We start from the raw sequence: 22,680 nt of genomic DNA, 5'->3' as shown, positions 1-22,680 counted from the left end.
TTTACTATGTAAATTATGCTGTTCTAAAGTGCGCAGACCTACACCGCCATATGCGCATATGGCGGTGTAACTCTTGTTGTGCCCTCGGCAAAACTGCCAATTTTTTGGATTTTTGCTCGCCACTGTACCCTAACGTGACACGAGATATACTCATCAAAAGAGCCGCAGGGGCCAAACTACCACGATCAGAAATATCCCGACGAATCAGCATGCCACTTGACCTCTGTACAAAAGACTGGATTCCTCGCAGCCGCGCAGATCTACCAGCCGGACAGAGCACCCATCCAACTCTTTGTGCCATTATGCATTCGTTCATTCTGGAAGCTAACCAGAGGCAGTTCGAAGCAGGTCCGACTTTTCTATGATGTCGAAGGCATATTCCCCAAAGGAAGTCCTGCCAGATCATGCTTGTTCCTTCCTCCTCTCTGTGGCGCTTAGGATCTGATTGCGCTTCCTCGACTACAGGTACAACTCTTTGCATTTCTTCTCCGAGCCGAGCCAAGGAAGGATTCACTAATTCCCACTTCGCGTTGCAGCTATGTCTCCGTTTCTGACCCGGCGCCAGAAAACTGTTGAACTTACGAGTACCATGTCTCCCACTGTGTCTTTCCCCTAACGCCAATCAGAACCTGTTCGTTCAAGTCCTCCGAAATGCCAGGAGTGCTCGAATCCAAGTTGGACATCCCAGAGTCCGTTGTTAGTTTTCAACCGGCAAATATCCCCCTCGCACAGTCCTATGGAGACCGCGTTCTCGCCTAGCATTCTTGGGCTACATTCAGATTGCATGTTCAGAGACCCCGAGGGTTGCAGGAGATGTGCCGAATAGGATGTGCCAGTCCAAGGGAGCAACAAAGATAAGCTAAACGTTCCTTAGGCGTGACTTGGAAGTCGTGCTCGAACAAGTGTTGTCGTTGTGGTGGTCATGAGGGGCCACCTGGTTGACAAAGTTGTACCGAGAAAGCTATTACTGTCTGATTGGGCTGTACGAGTATCAGGTGAAGAAGGCAAGCCAAAGATTGGCCTTTCTTTCAAACGCCGGGCATCAAGGGCGAGATCCCGATGGTTTTGGTTACTTCTCCGGGGACCTCGGTGGTCAACCCGGTCTTCATCAAGTTGCCTTGACTGTCGTTGACCTCTCAGAGCAATGCCGAACGACAGTGTACCCGATTTTGCGACGGCTGTGGTGTTTCTTCTAGGCATCTGCGCTGCTACCTCAGAAATGCGGGGATTTCGACCCATTTGAGGCTTGAAGACAGGCTATCCCACAGCTTGGTAGCATTGGCTTCAGTTCTTGAGTGGAAATTCTCCTTGGCATGGATCAGTGGCGTCGACAGCCAAGATGGAAGCAATGACCCATCAAATATGGTTGGTACAGACGTTATCTGATCGACCAGACCAGTTGAATCATGGTCACTGACGAGCAGGACGTGATGGTCTTCGACAGCGTGCTATTCAGATCCCTGCAATGCAGGTATCTCTCGAATCCCGAGCATCAATCGACGATCATGCTATAAGCGACCCTATGGAACATCATCATTGCAACAACCGCGTTCTTGGACGACACCAATTCCTTTCTATCATGAACAGGAAGGAAGGTCGGCACGACACGGCCATCTGGTAGGTCTTGGAGAGGTATTTGAGGTCGATATCTCCGACCAGGACCCTTCATTCTGTGCCTCTTATCCAATTCTCTCTGTCCCGCTCACTCGTTGTTGATTGACCTGTGACCTCCAAGATGTACAATCATATGGCAGCAGGGTGGTTTTACTCACCCAAACAGATCGCCCGCTATTTCCTTACTCGACCTACCAGCCTCAAGCCTCCTCGGACTCGACTGCGGAACCCATATCACATCCTCAGGGAGCTCGACAAGCACCAATGGCTTATGTTTTGGGCAGGCTTCCTCGGATGGACCTGGGACGCATTCGACTTCTTCACTGTTTCGCTTACCATTACTGAAATCGCAAAAGACTTTGGCGTGGAGAACTCGGCGGTCTCGTGGGTGCGTGCCCTTCAATCTCTGCATGCTGAACCAAGTCTGATGTATCAATAGGGCTTGACATTGACACTCATGCTGCGCAGCGCAGGTGCATTAATATTTGGATTTGTATCAGACCGATATGGTCGCAAATGGCCTATGATCGTCAACCTGGCTCTTTTCATTGTCTTGGAGCTGGCGTCAGGATTTTGCAACACCCTCCCTCAGTTCCTCGGGGTCCGGTCGTTATATGGTATTGCTATGGGCGGTGAGATTGATTGTTGCCTGAAGGAATAATCGCGCAGTCTAACTTGTGCCAGGTCTTTTTGGCCCTGCTGCAGCGACAGCTCTCGAGGACTTGCCCTATGACGCTCGTGGACTCTTGTCGGGTTTGTTTGAGCAAGGTTATGCAACAGGCTATCTGCTTGCTTCTATCTTCTATCGTGCTGTAAGTTATCGAGTGGGCTTTTGTTGCTTGGCTGCTACTGATCACATGCAGCTTGTTCCCACTACCTCCCACGGCTGGCGATCCCTGTTCTGGTTTGGAGCTGCCCCTCCAGTGCTCATCATCGCTTTCCGTTGGTCGCTTCCCGAGACAAACATGTTTCAGGTAATGGCCGCCGAGCGAGAAGCACAACTCATTGCAGACAAACAAAGAGGCGATCACCCCCATGTCAAGTCTGCCGCTCTCAAAGCATGGGCCAGAGACTCCTGGGTAGCTATCAAACAGAACTGGGTCCTCTTTGTAAGCTTGTACCTGGCCATCTCGGCGGCTGTTGCCGACTCTGAAGTGGACCTACACTGAGTGTGCTGACATTGATATGAAGGTGTATTTGGTTGTCTTGATGACTGGTTTCAATTCATGCAGCCACGGAAGGTGAGTTGCTATCCTGTTGTCCCTGAGAACGATCGGAAGAATGCTCACGAGACAAATCAGCCAGGACTTCTACCCTACCTTCCTGAAGAATCAAGTTCTCCTAGGCCCGACCGACGTGACCGTCATCAGCTGCATTGGTCAACTGGGAGCTCTTATCGGTGGCACTACCCTTGGCTATGTGAGCACATTCTTCGGCAGAAGATTGACAATGCTCGTCGCCTGCGTATGCGGTGGAGCACTTGTACCAGCCTACATTATTCCACACAATATGAGTCTGGTGGCCTCAGCATTCGCGTTGCAATTTTTCGTGGGAGGAGCTTGGGGGGTTATACCCATCCACTTGATGGAGGTTGTCCCAGAGGCCCTTCGAACGACAGCAGTCGGGTTGACTTATCAACTGGGCAACCTGGCCTCATCGGCATCCGCGACCATTCAAGCAGTTATCGGGGAACGGTTCCCACTTCCACCGCATAACGGAGAGAAGCGCTTCGACTACGGAAAGGTGATTGGCATCTTCATGGGTGCAGTGTGGGCATATCAAATTCTCTTCCTGTTCTTGGGACCCGAAATGAGCGAGGCTGAAAGAGCAGAGTATGCACACCAAGCCAATGAACTTGAGAGGCTCCGACAAGAAGGGCGCAGCCTGAAGGATATTGGGGTTGAAAGGGTCAAGTCTAGGCAGGCGGAGAAAGTAACGAATGCGGAAGCTATTGGCAAGGCGCCTGAAAGAGAACATCTGGAGATGGCATGAAAAGGCCTCTATCGGGTAGGTAGGGCATTTTCAAGCAATCCTTTGGCCTAGATAGAAGCCATAGCAGACCATAGCAACCCATGACATCAAATTCACCAAAGAGGACGTACCATGTAGCACCTCAAACCTCTTGTTGAGTGCATGCATCTCTTTGCTATGCGGCGGGGGATCGAAGCTCTTTTTCCCATCTCTCGTCTCCTGATGTTTTCTCTCGCGCATACATTTGGTCGTTGCAGGGCCGAGGTACACTAGGTTCGCCAGTCCCGAGACAAGCATCGTCACCAGAGGGGTGAGTACCTGCACCCTGTTGTCTGGATGCAGCACGCCCGGTATGCTACCCGGGTTCGTTCCGACCGCGGTCCTCTCAGAAGGGAACGTCAGTGCGAGGGCCACAGGCAAGGCGGTCTGCATGGCGAAGTATATAGGAAACGTCGCTTGCTGGAGGGTTGCAAACTGAGGTCGAGGAAGCGATTTGAACGCTACGATGCCCCCTACAAAAGATTGGAAAGTCGTCGTACCCAGAAGCACCCCATAGCTTTGTGAATGCACATGATTAGTCCGGACCGAAATCAGAATCATTGGTACAGGTATGGAGCTCACCTAATGATGTGGTAGGGCGCTGCTGAGTAGAAGATCGATGTTTCTGGCATAGCGAGATAGGATCCTGGCACAGTAGACTTGAGATAATAATAAGCAGAGGAGGGTGTTCTTGTTGGAGAGATCTAATCAATGGTGGTGACAGGGTGAAATGAGCCTTTAGTGCATGTGGCCCCGAAGCGTAATTCCATGGCATAAACTCGTGGTTCCGCGGTCCTTTCTACACGTGAGGACGCGAGATGTTCGTGTACCGTTGCCTGCTTCCCCACCTTGAACAAAAGTCCACCACCATCCAACGCATCGCAGCGATTCCGCAGTCAATTCACAAGCTACTTTTGTCTCTGTGCTGTCGACGTCAGCTTGTACAATATTCCTCTTGTCATCCCGCACCTGGTTGCTCGCACAGCCTTCCTCCACGTCCCTTAATTCGGCTCGCGCATCTAATTATCCGATGGGATCTAAGCCTGAGTCAAGGACGCCCTAGCCAGGATGGAGAAGGAAGTGACAATATACATCATCGACCTGGCCCGGTCGATGGGCAAGAAACATAATGGCCGGGACCAGAGCGATCTCGAATGGGCTCTACAATGGGTTTATGACAAAATCACCAACGTGGTCTTTACTGGTCGCAAGACGCTCCAGATTGGAGTCGTCGGACTCGGTACTGATGACACCGACAACGAAATGCAAGGAGATTCCAGCTACAGGCACATCAGTGTGCTACAGCCGGTTGCCCAGATCCTTCTGGCTGAATTGCAGAACTTGCCCAAGGTTCTTAAACCCAGTGGCACAGACGATCGGGACGTTCTCTCCGCCATCATTATTGCCGTCGACATGATGATGAGACATTGCAAACATCTAAAGTATAAGAAAAAGATTGTCGTGGTCACAAATGCAACGGGAAGCCCTATTGACGACGATGACATTGAAAGCACCGCGGAACAATTCAAGAGCAATAATATCGAATTGGTGGTCCTCGGCGTCGACTTCGATGACCCAGAATACGGATTCAAGGAGGAAGGCAAACCAGACCTCAAGAAGAAGAATGAAAAGATTCTGCAAAAGCTGGCTGACCTCAGTGGAGGCATGCTGGGAACAATGCAGGAGGCCCTCGACGAGCTTTCTCGACCACAAATTAAGCCAGTGCGACCAACGCCCACATACAAGGGTCAACTGAAACTTGGTGATCCGACACAGTATGATACGGCATTGGCAATTGATGTTGAACGATATTTCAAGACGTCTGTAAGGAGGCCTCCCACAGCGAGCGCATATGTCGTAAAACCTTCCAGCGCAGAGGACGACGACACGGAGAGTTTCAGCAACGTCCACAACCTGTACAAATACAGAGTCAAGGGAGAAGAGTACGATGGCGGGTCCAAGGTTATAAATCGCGAAGAACTCGCGAGAGGGTATGAATACGGCCGAACCGCTGTACCCATCTCAGAGTCGGAGCAAAATATCACCAAATTGGAGACAGAAATGACATACGATATTCTTGGTTTCATTCCTGCGGAAAATGTGGAGCGATACATGCTCATGGATAACACCAATATGATCGTCGCGCAAAAAGGCAACGACAAGGCCGCACTCGCTCTCTCCTCCTTGATTCACTCCCTCTACGAACTCGGATCCGTAGCCATCGGCCGCCTTGTCAAGAAAGATATGGTGGAGCCAATCGTCACGCTATTGTCACCGCTCGTCGAAGCAGACTTCGAGTGCCTCATCGAAAACATTCTTCCCTTTGCAGAGGACGTCCGATCGTACCGCTTTCCGCCTCTAGACAAAGTCCTCACTGTCGCTGGAAAGTCACTGACTGAACATCGTTACCTTCCTTCAGAAGCACTATTGCAGAGCATGAGTGATTTTGTCGACAGCATGAGTCTCGTTGAAGGCGATGACGAAGAAGTAATGGCCATCGATGACACATTCTCCCCTCTCCTACACACGATCGAAGGTGCGATCAAGTACCGTGCCGTGCACAGTTCCGATCCCGAGAAGAAGGACGAGCTCCCGAAAAGAGCAGAAGCATTCGACTCACTCCAAGAACAGCCTCTAGAGCTGCGAGAACGGAGTAGAGGAGCACTTCAACAGTTGATTGAGGCAGCAGATGTGAAGAAAGTGCCCAGCAAAGTAAAGGGGAGAAGGCGGTATCGAGATAGAGAGGCAGAAAAGCCTTTGTCGGGACTCAATGTTGAGGACTTGTTCCGCAAGACACGGCCATCCACCGAGCACGGCAAAGTCCAAATTTCGGCGAACAATGCGATCCCAGAGTTTAAACAGCTGTTGGATTCGACAGACGACATGGAAATCGTAAAGGATGCGGTGAGCCAGATGCAAAAGATCCTGGAAGATTTGGCGAGAAGCGATTTTGGTGGTCAGAACTACCCGCGCATCGTAGCCGGTTTGGGCGAGATGAGGCAGGAGTTGCTCGGATTCGAAGAGCCGATGTTGTACAACACCGTTGTGCGTGAGCTCAAGCACAAGATCTTTGATGAGCAGCTAGGTGGGAATAGACGCGAGTTGTGGTGGGCGATTCGAAAGAGCAAGCTCGGATTGATTAGCAAGGATGAGGATGAGCGATCGAGCGTTGATGCGGCGGAGGCAGACGAGTTTCTGATCAAGGTACCCAAGCCCCAAGGATGAGTTGGGCACACGGAATTAAGGGATGAGGGTGGTTTCCAAAAGCTTTGTTGTTTGTGTACCAGATACCAGGAGTGATGGATGCTACGACGAATAAACCTCTCCGGGGAGGAAGTTGATGATGGCGATGTTGTCATGATATCTTCCCAATCCTCCGCTTTGCAATCTGAATCTTTCCATGTACGCGGTCAACGTCCTCATCTACCATCCTTAACATCTCGTTTTGCACCTCCAACTCCTGGTTGATGGCAATTCCCAACTCCTTTTGTCGCTGCACAATCTTGCGCAATTCTTCTACGTCAAGGTCTTGGTCGGCCATCTTTTGCTTCTGGAGTTGGAGGACGCCTTGATTATCAAGTTCCCGCGTCTCAGCTGTCTCTTTGCCGAGCACTCTGCCACCGCCGACTTTGGGCTTGTTCCCGTTGCCAATAAGATGTTGGGTTTCTTGCATGGAAGCAACCGCGCTATCGAGTTTGGATTTGGTGGCCATGGCGTTAAGCAGGTTCTCGAGGCCATCTTTGTCCTTTCTGGCTGAGGCGATCAAATCCTTTCTCCTGCGGATTTCACCCTCTCCGAGCTTTTGTCCGCCCCATCCTCCATCTGTAGCATTTTGTATATTGGCCAGACCTTCCTCTAGAGCAGCGATCAACGACCCTGCCTTGACGAGATGGCTCTTTGCAGCCGCACTTGCTTCGTGTTGCTTCTGGGGCGTGGATGCTTGGTCGCGATTTGTCAGGTTTAGACGCGCGTCTTGTAGCTGAGCCTTCAGGTCACGATGAACATCAAGCCAGATAACAGGATCTGTGATCGGAGCGCCTCCTCCACTGGGACCGGATATGATAGAGTGTAGGACGCCCGCCTTACTTGACGTCTGATTCGCGAAGGAGGATGGGAGGTTGAGAAAGGCCCTCCACACACTTGTCGAGCGCCATCTCGAGTCGTCAATTTCATTGATGGTCTTAAGATATGTCTCTAACCCCCGCCGTCGTTCTTCTGTCAGCTGTGGATTGGACACTGTTCGCTGAAACCATGATTTTGCAGGCAATGTGCAGGGCGGCGGTGAACCGACCTGGTCCGTCAACCCATTGTGCAGGACGAGGAAGTCGGAGTAGCGCTTCTGGACCGTGAAGGATCGTAAGGGTAAGCGGAGCGTGATGTTGTAGATGGTATAGGGTTTTCCGCTGCCGGATATCGTGGTATTAGGAATGGAGATTTCGACTTGTGGAGCCATGGTGCACCCAGATGCTCGATCAAAGCTGGACCCAGCGTGGGTAGTCGAGCCTTGTTTATTGATGCTGCTGGTATTTTGGCATTTTGTGAAATGAAGGCGCATGCGCCATGACGTCGCCTTGTTCCAGACCAAGACCCGCAACACCAACGACCGAAGAGGAAGCCCACCAGCCATACAGGAATCACCCTGAGACATGGAAACCATGCTATCACCGATGTAAACCACACCAGGCATTTCTGCCTGTTTCCGTCATGGTGATTCTCTCTCTTCAGACATCCTGCCACGATGGCAGCTCGGTCGAAACCTCCTCTTCCTCCCAGAACGCCTTCGGCCTCGTCTAACGGCCATGCCAGCTACCTCTTGCCCTCAATTGGTTCAGATCGCCACTCATCTGTCTATCTAGGCGGGCTACATGACCCACGAACTTCATCAACTCAGTCGTTGCAACCTGTCAAACCGCCTGATGACGGCCGCCGGACGTTGCTCGTTGTCTATATTCATGGCTTTCTCGGCACCGAAACCAGCTTCAAGAGTTTCCCGGCTCATGTTCACGGTCTCTTGACTTCGGCCGTGGCAGAGACACACGTTGTCTATACCAAGATCTACCCTCGGTATAAGTCGCGCAAGAATATTTCCTTTGCCCGAGACGATTTCAGCAACTGGTTAGCACCTCGCGAATCAAGTACGACGGATGTTATATTGGTCGGCCACAGCTTAGGTGGTATCCTTGCTGCCGAAGTGACCTTGATACCCTCCCATTTCCCTCCAGGGAATAAGAATCTACTCCAACATCGTATCCTTGGACTCATGGCCTTTGATACACCATTCCTGGGTATGCATCCTGGAGTAGTGGGGACTGGTATTGCCAGCCTGTTTCGGACTCCTCCTCAGTTGCCAGAGGCTCAACTTCCCACTCCAAGTCCATTTTCAGGTGTTCCATCAACCTCAGAAGATCCAACGTACAATCCGGCGTATTCCAACGACGTTCACCTGGCCAATAGGACGGGCAAGTTGCGAAGGGCCTGGTACTTCTGGAACAAGCATTGCGGAGAGTTGGCGAAAGCGGCTGGAGACTATCTTTCTTCTCACCTCGAATTCGGTGGTTGCCTTGCAGACTATCCTGGCTTGAAGAGGCGATATAGCGCAATTCGTGCCCTAGAGGACGTTGACGAGATATTGGATCCAAGGTCACCTGAAGGGAAGTTGATGAAGCGCGTGAGGTTTGTCAATTACTATTCAGCAAGTACAGGGCCCATCAGAGAGAGGTCGCCTTCTCCCGGCAAAGAGCGAGTGTTACTGGAACCCCCCACAACGGAACTTCAGGATATGTCTACGCGAAGATCGTCTGGGGAAAGTCTTCGTCCCTCAACCGTTTCGAGCCCGCGTCTCTCTCTAGAAGAACATCGTGATGGCGAGGTTATTTCGAAAGATGTGGCCGAGCTCAAGATCGATCCTGACCCACCGTCTAGTTTTTCTGTCTCAAAAACGAGCGAGCTCACTTCAACATCGGATCCTTTCAACGACAGTCGGGGCTCAGTAGAAGCCTTATCTCTCGAACTCGGGTTGCCACCTCTTGCAGCATTGCCGGAGCGACCAGCGGAATTCGACCCCAGTCAATACCGCGACAAGGATACCCTCAAAGTGGTTCAAAAAGAGCATGAAAGGCAAGTTCAGGCATATGAAAGGGCAGTGCGAGACCGGAACAAATCCGTCGAAGAACGCGAAAAGCTATTGCGGAAACACGAGCGCAAGCAGCAGGAGCGGGCGTCGAAGGCCATCAAGGAGCAAGAAAACCAGCAGCAAAAGCAACAACTAGAATTAACATCCACAAAACCCCAAGTAGAATATGAGAGGCAACTGCAGCAAGAACAGAAAGCCTCTAGTGCCACACAAGAAAACGGAAAAGCGCAAAAAGATCGCAAGTTTTGTGCTCTTCCGGCTATAGATCCTAACACACGCAAGCGAGACCCAACATGGATTAGAGTATACATGGGAGGAATAGATGAGGTTACCGCACACACGTCGATGTTCAATGAGTCAGAGACCTATGCAAAACTCGTGGCAGATGTGGTTGAGAGAATCAAGACCTGGGTCGCTGAAGATGCCACCTCACGAGCAGTTCTCGCAGCCATGGAGCAATGATTTTCTGTCCAACACCCTTTTGATGACCAATGAGCATATGAGATACCCAAAGAACTGAATGAAATAATGTGTTGCTTTATATTGTGCCTTCGCACCAGTTATCCTGCTGGTTACCGTCGCTCTGTATGGCCTGACGAGGCTGCCAATTTTCGCGAGGCTGACATTCTCCAACAAACCCCACCACCACACCATGATTTCGAACAGCCCACTCGTGCCACTTTTCCTCGCATGACTCAATCGCAATCTTTGGTGCACTCTTGAAATTTGCCGCAACTACCTTCGTCAACGGTCCTGGCTAAAATACTCTGACCAAGATGGAGAACAAGGAGGCCGCATTACCGACCCATGCCAAAGATAACCCTAACGTGTCCGCCGACGGCGCACCCTCGAAGAATGCATTGAAGAAAGCGCAGAAGGAGGCAGAGAAGGCCGCGAAAAAGGCCGCAGCAAAGGCAAAAGAGGCAGAGCAGAAAGCAGCCCAACAAGCACAGGCTTCCGAGGATACGGCCAAGGACAAATATGGTACATTGCCGCAGGACGACCCCGAGATTACGCATCTCAAGAAGCTGGGAGAGGAACACGTCGACAAAGAAGTCACCGTGATCGTTAGAGTCCACAACTCCAGAAGCCAGAGTGCAAAGTTGGCATTTCTCATGTTGCGCCAGCAAGGCAAAACCATTCAAGCTGTCGTTGCAGCAATAGGGGATGCTGTGTCTAGGCAAATGGTAAAATGGGCTGTGGGCGTCAACATTAACTCCTTCGTCCGCGTCTCTGGAATAGTCAAGAAGCCCAACCCTCCCGTGGCCTCTGCCTCAATCAGCGACCTCGAACTCCATGTCACAAAGATTTACTTGATAGCTTCCGCCGCCGAGCAGATTCCTATGCAAGTGAAAGATGCGGAGCGCCCACCGCCACCATCAATAACGGGGGAGGAAGAAGGGCCAGCAGTCGATGCCGAGGGAGCTCCGATCGTCACGCTGAAAACCCGTCTCGACAACCGGGTGATTGATCTACAGACAGAGTGCAATCAAGCCATCTTCACCATCTCGTCGGGTGTCGAAGGACTATTCGAAGAATTCATGCGTAAGGCTGGCTCCCGCAAGTTCAACACACCCAAGCTCCTTGGTGCGGCGACAGAAGGCGGCTCCGGGGTCTTCGAAGTGAACAACTATTTTGGCAAGAGTGGATTCCTTGCTCAGTCTCCGCAGTTACACAAGCAGATGCTTATTGCCGGGGATTGCGAGAGTGTCTTTGAGATTGGCCCGGTCTTTCGCGCAGAGAATAGTAATACGCATCGACATTTGACAGAGGTATGGCCTTTCATGTCGTCTACATAACGAACTGCTGCTAATGGTCTTTTAGTTCACCGGTCTCGACTTCGAGATGGTCTTTAACCACCACTACCATGAAGTACTAGAATTTGCTGAGAACCTCATCGTCTTCATTGTTCACGAGCTCAAGACTCGCTTCAAGGATGAAATTGCTGTCGTGCAAAAGTACTTTCCCCGTGCAGGAGACTTCCGGATCAAAGATGGCAAAGCCTTACGGTTGAAGTACTTCGAAGGGATCAAAATTCTGAGAGACGCCGGTGTCGATACCACGGAACAAGACAACTATGTCACCGATTTGACGACAGCTCAGGAGAAGAAGCTGGGACAGTTGATCAGAGAAAAGTACGACACTGATTTCTACGTGTTGGACGAGTTCCCCATGGTGGTCCGGCCTTTTTACACCAAGCCACACCCAACCGACCCGAAATTGTCGAATTCCTACGACTTCTTCATGCGTGGTGAAGAGATCATGTCCGGCGCTCAACGTATCAACGATGCCACAGAGCTAGAGGCATCAATGAGGAGCAAAGGGGTTGATCCGAATTCAGAGGGCTTTCAAGACTACGTCAACGCCTTCAGGCAAGGGTGTCGGCCTCACGCTGGTGGCGGCTTGGGCCTGAACCGTATCGTCATGTTCTTCCTGGGGTTGGATAACGTGCGGCAGGCCACACCCTTCCCCAGAGATCCGCAGAGGTTGCGGCCATAGACTATCTTCGTTGTGTACGAGACTTGCATCATGAGAAAGTTTACTTCACTTTTCTTCAGGAGGATGATCCCTGGGAGTGGGAGTCTAAGGCCCAATTCGTTGCGAGAACTATGTTATGTAGGGTTCTGTAAACAGGCGAGAAATTAGAAAACAGACAGCCACATGGCTCAGGATGATAGGGGGTTTAGATCATAGACATTCTAGTCGGAACGGCCGGAGCTAAGTAGCTATAGAATTCCGAGACTCTTAACGAAGCACCCCCTCTCACCAGACCTATACTACAGTAGGAGGCACGTGCTTACGCCGGCCGTGGCGAAAAGAGGTGTATTACATGAACTCGAGACGGGATAGTAGGTAGTACTTGTACTAAAATACCGTGTTGTGTAGCCTTGGGTGCTTGATCCGGTGCCCCCGCGCCGATGCGGGGCCCATTGAAGAGACATTAATATTTTGACGGAAGTGTACTTGGGCGTAGGAGATTGAGCCCGCATACATAGGTACTTGTATATAACTCATTTTCTTACAGCCAGTCTTCTCGAAGCCACTACCGCACTTTCAAAGATAGTCCTTGTTGCCTGATCCTCACCATTTCGTCCTCTACATCGACATCAACATGACGTACACGGGCCAAGTTCCGCCCTCGCTGGCCGACAAGATCGATCCCCGCATCGTGCCTTTCTTCGAACGCTTCTACCACGTCTCCGACACGCCGAGCGCGCACGACGACTATGTGGATTCGTTCCTCCCGGACGCCGACTTCGTCATGGGCTCCAAGGGAGTCAAGGGACGTGACCAGGTACTAGAGCTCCGCAAGGGCCTCTGGACGGGGCCGGTCGTGACCAGGAAGCACAAGCTCGAAAAGATATTCCCGTTTGGCGAGGGGAGCCTCGAGTGCATGCTGTATGGCACGGTGGATTACGGCTTGAGGAACGGCAAACAGTTGACCATCGAGTGGTCCGCTAGGGCTGTGCTGGCGGAGCACGACGGGAAAGACTTGAGGTTCAAGTTGTATCAGGTCTATTTGGTAAGTATGTCCCAAGCGACACTCAGTGGGGACTATCAAGCCAAAGAAAAAAAGCAGGTAATGACAAGAGACTCGAAGCTGACAGCGGACCGCAGGATCCTGCGCCTGTTGCAGCTGCTGCAAAGGATTAGGGGTGGCGGATCAAGAAAACGAAGAATATCTATTCCACCAGCTTCGCAAGATTCCCATGTAACACCTCTCAATCACATTCACCGTGATTGGCATAAAACACCCTCTTGCTCGAATTTATCTGCGTGTCATCCCGCCATCTCGTAATATGTTCCTTTCCGACCAGGTACCCTTAACCCACCATCTTGCGTAGGTCTCGTAGGAGACATTCTGACCGGGCTACCCTCAACCTCCGCACTCTGCGGTCGCTGACTGTCCTGGTATAGTGGTGCTGGGGAGGTACTCGTCACACTTTCATCTGCTGGGAGTTCTGACTTGTGACCCGACCATGCCGGACTCCTCATCTCAGGGTCAGACGGCCTCCGGTCCACCTGCGGTAGTGTGGGCTCCCTCATTGGTGCGGGCTCGGTGTTGTCCAGTCTCCTCTTTGCGCTTCGACGATAAGCTGTGCATAATAACCAGGCAAAAGCCAGCACTATCGCTGCTCCACATACTGCTCCAAATGCGACTCCTATCTTTTGTCCTGTGCTCAACCCAGAGGCGATTGGCAGCGTGACCGTCGAGGTGGCGGCGGGTGCAGTGAAGGTCTGAAAAGAGCCGGAAGATGGGTGCTGAGTAGAGCTTGCTGCGGAAGCTGTAGATGAGGGTGATAGAGGATCGGTTGTGCCAGTCACCGAGTCGGTCACGGATATTGAGGTGGTGATCTCGTTGTCTGAGGGAACAAGCGTCAAAGTAAGGGAGTGTTCAGATGAGTACGCATCGGCATCTTTCCAACTGACACTGCGGCCTACAGTTGCTGGCAAGGACATGATGTTCTTGAGGACGGAGGAAGCGGTAAAAGCCACAGTCCTTGATTCGACCTCGGGGCACCAGCAAGGTAAGGGTGTCGTGACTGTACTGCCTTCGTCTTCACACGCGACCCATTCGTTCGAGGTGCCATTGCAGTAAACTAAGCCGGCCCACGGTTGCGCTGCAGGAGTCAACGAATGTGCGACGCACTGGACGAGGATTTCTTTTCCCTACCTTCAAAATCTCCTTTGCGAGGACAGACAGGGTCATCATAACTAGAATCTGTGCAGCCTGCCAAGTAGGTGACGCCAACTGATCGTGGTCAGTGCAAGAAATCTCAAGATAGCAAGTGGCAATTCTCACATTGACCGTTATAGCAAGCATGCGACGATAGACACATGTCCAGACTCTCACAGCATGATTTGTGGCCGAGGGCGGCATTCCCACAAGGGATGTACCTGGAATCGGCTTCCACGCCATCGTAGTAGTAACAGGTGCCATTGGAAATATCCGGGTTGTAGTCCGCCATGGCTTGCCGAGGGATGGTTGACATGAGGAGGGCCAGGCAGGTAAATAGCATAATCCTGGAGAAGGAACAGGGCAACCCAAGGTTGTGTAACCCACAGGGGGTGTTGTTGAGAGATGGAGGCAAATGTCAAATCCAGGACCGGGTACCAGCAGTAAGAGACTCGTTTGCTGTGAGACAGACGAGGGCTGAGTGGGTGCGGTTTCCCGTGGCGGTTGAAACCAGCAATGTGTACTTCCCACTAGAGGTGCGGCAGTATGTCTCAATCTTCAATTCACTTCATCTCACTTGTCATCAATCAGTCCATCGGCTTCGAAGATCCAGCAAATCTCTTTGGCCGTAAACCTCGCCGGCAATCGTGACTATCATGTCCAAGATTACACCGACACAATGAGGTCGATTTGAATCATCAACACCATCAACAAGCTCTGCTTCTCCATGCCCATTCTCGAGATTGGTCGTCTCTTCAGTGGTATCAATTGTGCCAGCGTGTGGATTCTCACTTGAAGTCTCATTCTCAACCTCCCCCCCTTCCTCCTCTTCCTCTTCCTCCGTCCCATGCCGTTCGTCTCCCACGTCTTGTAACCAAAGCGCCCTCTGCGCCAACTTTCGGATGTCTCCAATTTCCTCGCTCGACAACTCCCCGCGATCTCGGCACTTCCCTAGGACTGCCCACGTCCAAGCTCCAACCCTTGTTATCCTCGCCGGATCCCTCGTGTGGAGCATTTTGTGCAGCTTTTCCGAAAAAAACCTGACCAGCTCCACGATTGTGTCCGCATCCATACAAGCAACCTGTACAGGGTGAGGGTCGGTAGACACCATATGCTGCTCCCATTGCATTCGCACCTTTCGAGTGTTTGCCGGAAACGATATGAGCTGTGAGGAACGAAGGCCTTCAACGGCTGGGAGAGGTGGTGGGCACCTGAGTGTGGCACGGGCCAGTCTGAAATGCGCAAGGAGCGAGTCGTAATAATGGATTTGGGCAGATGGTAGAGACGGTTCTGCTTCCACCTCAACCGACGTGAGGGTTTGTTTGAGTGCAGTGTATGCGCCGTCAAAATAATAGCCTCCCTGTTCCGCCTCCTGCTTGTCTTCGAGTACATCCAGACGCGTGGCCGGGATTTGCGCAGTTATAATAGATGGGACACCTTTTGCTTCCGACCTGGGACAAACCATCAAGTATTAGCCCTTTGCCTACCCTTTGCCCTAGAATACCATACATTCAGCGACACGCGACTGAGATACCAACGGGGGAGACTCACCGCACCATCCTCAAGTAATCGACTCCATCACCCGCGGGCCCGTAGAACAATTCACCCCTGTCCTCTCCAAGCCCAGGAAATGCACCGACCTGGCCACTAGCCGGGTCGACGTAGGGGACTTCGTCTGCGCCCTCTTCCTCCGAATCGCTCCAGTAGTATGGCCGCTTGACGGGGGACAAGTCATCCGGCTCCGGGGAGGATGTATTGCGGCGTTTGCGCGACATGTCTTCAGCGTGCACGCTTCAGGTCATCTTTGTGCTGGGTGAATTGAATGACTTGGTGACGAACTGTGAATGTTCATATCCTACCGAGGAAGAGGTACAGAAACGCGAAATGCGCATCCATTGCCCCCAAGTAAAATACGGGGGAGTGAATGCCCGCACTTTTTATACAGTGGAGCACACCATTTCTGTGGAGATTCACAGATCTGCATACTGCCGCATGCAAGTTGCGCCGCTTCTCCCCTGTTAATATGTACTTGTATATGCCTCGTAGGTTATGGGCTACAGCTCTTCCAGAAATACTCTCTAGATCACGTACCAGGTATCTCATCATAGCACAAAGTCATCGACAAGTCATCATTAGATATGGGGAGTGGAAAGTCAGAAAGAAATGTATGTCAATGTCTGCTACTGCGTTTAAACAACCCCAGCAACAACCATCGCTTGCATACATCGTCTGCGATCAATTTCTTTCTTCAACATCACCAAGCAAGTTGCCACGATCATTGCCTCGTCGAGATGGCTTGTCGCTTCTTGATCAAGTATAAGTTGCCCGCCGTTCCCAGCAGAGCATTTGGAAGTACCCTCCGTCCGTGTGCCATCCGATCTGACCAGCTGCGCCAGGATGGCTCCTGACTCCTTTTGGCGTAATGCAATGATATTGACTTTCTTGCCTAGCGCATCTTTCGTGTGGGAATAGCTCCATTCAAACGAACGCCCGTCTGGAGTGGTGAAGGATGCAGATCGAGAACTCAGCTTCCCGCAGACTTTGATCTTGTCCGAATCGCCACATATCCCAGCCTGACCTTGAATGAACCTCAATTCAGGGTCTCGTTTCGGACCAAAGAAGTATGTCGTGCTTATCAAGTCGCCAAGCTTCGGGTGGCTGAGCACCGCATCCCCAGAACATCTCTTTAATCTCGTCGAGGTATATGCAACACTCCCGTCGTCATGGAAGATGTCAATTTTCATCTCCGACGAAAGACTTAGACATCGAAATACACCAATCCCACGAGCCGAAATGTGCAGAACTGTACCAGCGTGGAAGTGATCTGGGTCGAGAAGGGTGGTTGCGTACGAGGCGTCGGAAAAGAGAGAGGGAGGTGCAGATTTGGCATCAACTTCCAACGACTTCTCCGTCAAGGTGGGCACCTCATTCTTGAACTCGAAGTGTTTAGTCGTCATTCTGTTGTGGCTTTGAGGTATCTTTCTCGTGCTGAACAATGAAACTGCGGTCAGGACGGTCCAAATGTTTAATATTCCAATGCTCTGACGGCAGACGTGACATACACCTTCTAATGAGGCCGGTGACCAGGACCTTTTATTTACCAACGTCCAACAACGATTATAGAGATGGCTTTGCACTAGGCTGTGTCATCGTATTCGGAATTCCACATCTGGAAAGGATTGTTGAAACCGATTGTGATTGGCCCAAGTGGCGAGGCAGACTCCCAGGCGCAACGTTGCAGACAGGGCGAGCTCGTTGGACTCCAAAGATAGAACGAGATTGTTCCGTACTCGGCTTCGCTTGCCAGAGATCGATCTTCATTGAGAAAGTCCAAAAATTGGGGTATCCTGTCAATTTCTTGGGGTGCTTCGGACACTCCGCTGCCGAGCATATTATTGTCGATCACTGCCGCCTGATGCCTTCACAACCACGACGTCTGGCAAATCTCTGATGTCAGTCAGTACCCCAGCGGCCGCAGCACCTTCCTCCACTTCTCTGACTAAATCCACTATTCTCATTGCGTCGACTCGTAGTGTGCCGACCTCAAAAGCGACCATCTGAATTTCACTCTCGTGGCACTGATCAGGAGCTAAAGGACCAATCCGCAACTCAGCCGTCAAGGCCATCAGATCGGTCTCTGGAGGAACAGGTTGGGCATGGTGCATGGCATACACAACGTTCTCATCGACAATTGCTTGCGCAATATCAGTGTCCTCACCATCTCTGGTGTGCCGCCGTTCTCTTGGGTGGAAAGAGGCGGTAGATGATTTTGGCGCGTGGCGTTTAGCGAACAGTTGGGTCTGCGTCGTCTGGCGTTGGACTCGGGGTAAGGGAATGATGGCGATTTTGGCGGTCTTTGTAGAGTTATTCATGACAAGGACCTTCCACGTGAATGGTTCGCCAACTTGGACTGGAGACATGGGGGCTGTGAAGGATATTGACAGTCCACTCCTCGGATTGGTAGCAAAGGTTGGTTGCAGGCTGGTGCTAAGGGTGGGCACGGATGCCACTGCACCACTGTCAGGGTGAACTGGAAGGCTTGTTGGCCGATTTGGCCGTTGTATGGGTTGTGAAGGAGGGCCAAAGGATGGGTTTAATGCTGGAGTAAAATCGACATTGGCAGTCCAATTCATGACGAGGACTGGATGACATTGTTCATTCACCTGCATTGCCAATCTCAGCACAATTGACAAGACGTCAATGTTTGGGTTGGCGAATCCAAATCCAGGATGTCGATCCAGGTCCGAATTCTGATAGAGTCTGTAAAGGAATGTTACACAGTCCCCTGAGCGGGCGTGCATAGGTAGAAATCCAGGCATCAAAGACTCTGTCCGCCCGTTCTTGAGCGATAGATCAATGTGCTCAACCGTTGCATCCACTCGCACAAATGGAATGATGTCTATGTCTAGCAAAGCAATAGTGGTGGGCGCAGTGGTAAAGGTGTTCACCTTTTGATACCGGATTCGTGACATTGTCGCAGGGACTGCTCTATGCCGCCTTGATGGGACGTGTTGGAGATGAACACGGTGCTTGTGTGTTGCCGTCATGGGAAGGACTCGTTCCAGCCTCGAAGCAGCAAGGTACGGAGGATTCTGCTTCCACCCAGGGAGAAAGCGCATGGGTTCAAGTACATTTGCTTCCAGAGGTCGAAAGGGTGCGAGATCGTCATTCTTGTCGGTTTCTTCCCGCTGAGGAGCGGTGATGGTTGCGGAAGGGATCAGGATGATGGCAGGCTGAGGAAGGCGGAACCTAGGCCGATTGAGAGAAATTTCAATTTCCCAGACAAGAGTTAAAGTCTGACCGCTGGTTGTGGTCTCACTCGCCAGGACCATGGGTTCGTTCTTCTGGATTGCTTCAGCCGTATACACGAGGTCTTTGGGAGGAGCTGCTCCGGTGGCATTTTGTTCATTCCCAGGAGACTCCTCGATGGCCCACACATCGACCTTGAAGGAGAGCTGTGAAAGAAATGACTTCAAGACATCTTCGTCGCAATGAGGCAGCCGTATGGCCGCCAGTGTCCTCAATCTTTCATCTGATCTGGGCATGAGTAAGACAGAATTCCTCAGATGAATAGCACCGAACATACCAAAAAAGAGCAAGTCTCGTTCCTTAATGGCGAGAAGCTGATTAGAGTCATTGTGAGCCTCCGCTCCTGCTTGCAGAATTTCCGAGATCTCGGACACTGTGTCTTCAGGGATAATGGCATCCACTAAGGCTGATTTGAAGAGTTCAGCTTCCATACTGGGAGGTCGACTGGAGAAGGCGCTTGATAGACATGTCGTGCTTGTGACTACTCAATGGCACATAGTCTCCATAAGACCGTGAGTTGTTCTGCAGGAAAGAGTGGTGCTTGACTGATGTTTGGAGTGTGTAGTGTCCTCAGGAAGAACACGAGGTTGACTGCGGTGACTTAGCATGGTGCTCGGTGCGCACCCCAGTGCCGTAGTCAATGAGCAGCTTATGTAATGTTGCCCTTGGGTTTTTTCCGCTATTCACACTCCCTCAACTCCCTCCCGCTTCCCAATAACACATAATAATCACAGCTCTTTTTCCCACTGCCAATGTCCAGGTTGGCCCTGTCGCTCCTTACTAACATCGCCACTGTATTTTATTACATGACGGGTCATCATACTTGAGGCGCGAAAATGAACGGTCTTCCACCCACACCAGGACAGTGGCGAGAGGCGCGTGCCCCCGACGGCCGCACTTACTACTACCACACCGTTACAAAGGAGACGAAATGGACCAAACCCATCGAAATGATGACGCCGCTGGAAAAAGCGCTGTCTACCCAGCCATGGAAAGAATACACCACCCCCGAAGGCCGGAAGTATTACTCCAATTCCGAGACCAAGCAGACTGTATGGGAGATGCCGCAACAGTATCGAGATGCTCTGAATTCTGTCCAGCTCCCTCCGAAGCCAACTCAGCAACCCCCTGCCTTTGTCGCCGGTGGATCTACTGCACTTGCATCCTACCGCGAACGAGACGACCACACGCCCTACGATGCGAAACCTCGACCAGAGAGCGCGCTCTCAGTGCCAGCCATCACAAAAGAAGTAGTGCCGGATTATTCCAGCTTTGAAGAGGCGGAAGCTGCATTTATGAAACTATTGCGACGATCAAATGTCCAGCCCGATTGGACTTGGGAGCAGACGATGCGCGCGACTATCAAAGACCCTCAGTATAGAGCCTTGAAAGACCCCAAGGACAGGAAGGCTGCTTTCGAGAAATATGCGGTCGAGGTTCGGCAACAAGAACGGGAAAAGGCCAAAGAAAGGTTGGCTAAGCTACGCGCAGATTTCGGTAACATGTTGAGAACACACCCCGAGATCAAGCACTACAGTCGATGGAAAACTATCCGGCCTATCATCGAGGGGGAGACCGTGTTCCGATCCACTGACAATGAGGATGAGCGTAAGCAACTTTTCGAAGAATACATTATCGAGCTTAAGAAACAGCATATCGAGCAGGAAGCCGCCACTCGCAAATCAGCCCTGGATGATCTGGTTGCCATTCTCAAAGCCCTCGACTTGGAACCCTACACCCGATGGGCGCAGGCCCAGGAGATGCTACAGTCGAATGAGAGGATACAGTCGGATGAGAAATTCAAGCTTCTGAGTAAGTCAGATGTTTTGACGGCTTTTGAGAACCATATCAAATCTCTCGAAAGGACTTTCAATGATGCACGTCAGCAGCAAAAAGCCAGCAAAGCAAGACGCGAAAGACAAAACCGCGATAGATTCGTGGAACTACTCCAAACCTTGCGAAGTCAAGGCAAGATCAAGGCGGGCACCAAGTGGATGACTATACTACCCGAAATCGAAGACGACCCAAGGTATGTTGCAATGTTGGGTCAAGCCGGCTCAACGCCTTTGGATCTGTTCTGGGACATGGTTGAGGAGGAAGAAAGGGCTTTGCGGGGGAGGAGGAACGATGTGTACGATGTGCTTGAGGTACGCTGCAGAGAGCCTTTCTGTCTGCGCCACCGCTGCTAACTACGTGTAGGACAAACGATATGAAGTCACACCTAGAACTTCCTTCGACGAGTTTCTTGATATCATGCTTGCTGATCGACGAACAGCCAATATCGATCGAGACGCCCTGCAGCTCATTTTCCAACGTCTACATGACAAGGTGGTGCGCAGAAGCGAGGACGAAAGGCACGCTGCCGACCGCCATCAGCGTCGTGCTGTGGATGCGCTGCGCTCCAGAATCAAGCATCTAGAACCTCCGATCCGTATTTCTGACTCTTGGGAGGATGTCAAATCACGAGTGGAGAAGACAGATGAGTATCATGCCGTTGAGAGTGAAGAACTAAGGAAGTCTGCCTTCGAAAAGGTGGTCAAGCGGCTGAAGGAAAAGGAGGAAGACGCTGACAAGGACCGAGAACGACGGCATTCGAGACGAGGCGATGATCGAGAGCACCGTAACGGTCACCGTGGCGAGACCAGATACGGCCGACTCTCGAAAACCCCCGAGCCTGATGCTTACGAAGCAGATCGCCGCAAAGCCCAGGCTGCTCGGGAGAAACAATACAGAAAGGCGAGCGGGTTCAGCCCACCACCCTCACACACTCGCGAAAGAAGAGAACGCGATGAGAGACACGGTCGCCTTGATCGCGACAGATCGCCTCCAACTCGACGCATGAGTGCTTACGAGCGTGAGCGGCGCGAGAGAGAAGAAGAACGAGAGCGTATCTATCGCACACGTGCCGAACCGCGCAGCAGCAGAGACGAACTCAACTATGGTGAAGAAGCAAGAAGCATTACGGGCAGCGATCGACGACGGAGAAGGGACGGAAGTGAGGACAGTATCGAAAGTGGACGACGTAGTGCAAAGCGGAACCGTCGAGAGCGACGGTCACGGTCTCGTGACAAGGGGAAGAGCAAGACACCCGAACCTTCATCGTCTGTCAAAAAAGACAAAGAAAGTGAGATGCTGCAAGTCCCGGAGCCCAGCGGTGTGCATTCAGGAAGTGAGGAAGGAGAAATTGAAGAGGATTGAATGATGGCAAGCGAGATGTCTCTTGTGGGGTTTACACCAGGTCAGTCAGTCATGGGCTGTTTTTTTTTGTTTGTTTTTTTTTTTTTTGCGCCCGCCTTTCCTTGCTACTGGGGACTTACCGGCAGCCATGCATGCATGTCCTCTACTCCTTGTTCTGCATGCGCAGGATAGACGTGGGCAGCAGCAAGCTTGAGTGTTCCCCTTCGGATAGAGAGACCACTTGGAGATAAAAGCTTCA

The 22,680-nt window shown here is 51.6% G+C and overlaps 11 protein-coding genes across 11 annotated transcripts; 6 read left to right on the top strand and 5 right to left on the bottom strand.

Annotated features, from left to right (window-relative positions):
• Positions 1-1,735: 1,735 nt before the first annotated feature.
• AYO21_09967 (hypothetical protein) lies at positions 1,736-3,606 on the top strand (the record flags this gene model as incomplete). Its single annotated transcript, XM_022659893.1, has 6 exons — positions 1,736-2,002; positions 2,054-2,246; positions 2,299-2,426; positions 2,478-2,723; positions 2,806-2,855; positions 2,916-3,606. 6 exons carry the CDS (start codon positions 1,736-1,738, stop codon positions 3,604-3,606), a joined length of 1,575 nt encoding a protein of 524 aa, XP_022507836.1.
• Positions 3,607-4,692: 1,086 nt separating this feature from the next.
• Positions 4,693-6,849, top strand: AYO21_09966 (hypothetical protein; the record flags this gene model as incomplete). Its single annotated transcript, XM_022659892.1, has 1 exon — positions 4,693-6,849. The coding sequence occupies one exon, from the start codon at positions 4,693-4,695 to the stop codon at positions 6,847-6,849; it is 2,157 nt and encodes a 718-aa protein (XP_022507835.1).
• A 130-nt stretch (positions 6,850-6,979) lies between these two features.
• On the bottom strand, positions 6,980-8,077 carry AYO21_09965 (hypothetical protein; the record flags this gene model as incomplete). Its single annotated transcript, XM_022659891.1, has 1 exon — positions 6,980-8,077. The coding sequence occupies one exon, from the start codon at positions 8,075-8,077 to the stop codon at positions 6,980-6,982; it is 1,098 nt and encodes a 365-aa protein (XP_022507834.1).
• Positions 8,078-8,362: 285 nt separating this feature from the next.
• On the top strand, positions 8,363-10,219 carry AYO21_09964 (hypothetical protein; the record flags this gene model as incomplete). The annotated part of the gene is made up of 1 exon (XM_022659890.1): positions 8,363-10,219. The coding sequence occupies one exon, from the start codon at positions 8,363-8,365 to the stop codon at positions 10,217-10,219; it is 1,857 nt and encodes a 618-aa protein (XP_022507833.1).
• A 314-nt stretch (positions 10,220-10,533) lies between these two features.
• Positions 10,534-12,256, top strand: AYO21_09963 (hypothetical protein; the record flags this gene model as incomplete). The annotated part of the gene is made up of 2 exons (XM_022659889.1): positions 10,534-11,529; positions 11,582-12,256. The coding sequence occupies 2 exons, from the start codon at positions 10,534-10,536 to the stop codon at positions 12,254-12,256; spliced, it is 1,671 nt and encodes a 556-aa protein (XP_022507832.1).
• Positions 12,257-12,869: 613 nt separating this feature from the next.
• Positions 12,870-13,411, top strand: AYO21_09962 (hypothetical protein; the record flags this gene model as incomplete). The annotated part of the gene is made up of 2 exons (XM_022659888.1): positions 12,870-13,280; positions 13,376-13,411. 2 exons carry the CDS (start codon positions 12,870-12,872, stop codon positions 13,409-13,411), a joined length of 447 nt encoding a protein of 148 aa, XP_022507831.1.
• A 126-nt stretch (positions 13,412-13,537) lies between these two features.
• AYO21_09961 (hypothetical protein) lies at positions 13,538-14,727 on the bottom strand (the record flags this gene model as incomplete). Its single annotated transcript, XM_022659887.1, has 3 exons — positions 13,538-14,379; positions 14,433-14,510; positions 14,562-14,727. 3 exons carry the CDS (start codon positions 14,725-14,727, stop codon positions 13,538-13,540), a joined length of 1,086 nt encoding a protein of 361 aa, XP_022507830.1.
• Positions 14,728-15,018: 291 nt separating this feature from the next.
• Positions 15,019-16,210, bottom strand: AYO21_09960 (hypothetical protein; the record flags this gene model as incomplete). Its single annotated transcript, XM_022659886.1, has 2 exons — positions 15,019-15,886; positions 15,987-16,210. The coding sequence occupies 2 exons, from the start codon at positions 16,208-16,210 to the stop codon at positions 15,019-15,021; spliced, it is 1,092 nt and encodes a 363-aa protein (XP_022507829.1).
• A 414-nt stretch (positions 16,211-16,624) lies between these two features.
• Positions 16,625-17,392, bottom strand: AYO21_09959 (hypothetical protein; the record flags this gene model as incomplete). The annotated part of the gene is made up of 1 exon (XM_022659885.1): positions 16,625-17,392. One exon carries the CDS (start codon positions 17,390-17,392, stop codon positions 16,625-16,627), a length of 768 nt encoding a protein of 255 aa, XP_022507828.1.
• A 435-nt stretch (positions 17,393-17,827) lies between these two features.
• Positions 17,828-19,675, bottom strand: AYO21_09958 (hypothetical protein; the record flags this gene model as incomplete). Its single annotated transcript, XM_022659884.1, has 1 exon — positions 17,828-19,675. One exon carries the CDS (start codon positions 19,673-19,675, stop codon positions 17,828-17,830), a length of 1,848 nt encoding a protein of 615 aa, XP_022507827.1.
• Positions 19,676-20,080: 405 nt separating this feature from the next.
• On the top strand, positions 20,081-22,442 carry AYO21_09957 (hypothetical protein; the record flags this gene model as incomplete). The annotated part of the gene is made up of 2 exons (XM_022659883.1): positions 20,081-21,391; positions 21,444-22,442. The coding sequence occupies 2 exons, from the start codon at positions 20,081-20,083 to the stop codon at positions 22,440-22,442; spliced, it is 2,310 nt and encodes a 769-aa protein (XP_022507826.1).
• Positions 22,443-22,680: the final 238 nt, after the last annotated feature.

The sequence above is a fragment of the Fonsecaea monophora genome (assembly GCF_001642475.1).
Source record: "Fonsecaea monophora strain CBS 269.37 chromosome Unknown Scaff106, whole genome shotgun sequence".
In the NCBI taxonomy this organism is placed as follows: domain Eukaryota; kingdom Fungi; phylum Ascomycota; class Eurotiomycetes; order Chaetothyriales; family Herpotrichiellaceae; genus Fonsecaea; species Fonsecaea monophora.
Note: the sequence above shows the minus strand (reverse complement) of the source record. Positions and strands in the feature narration are given on the sequence as shown.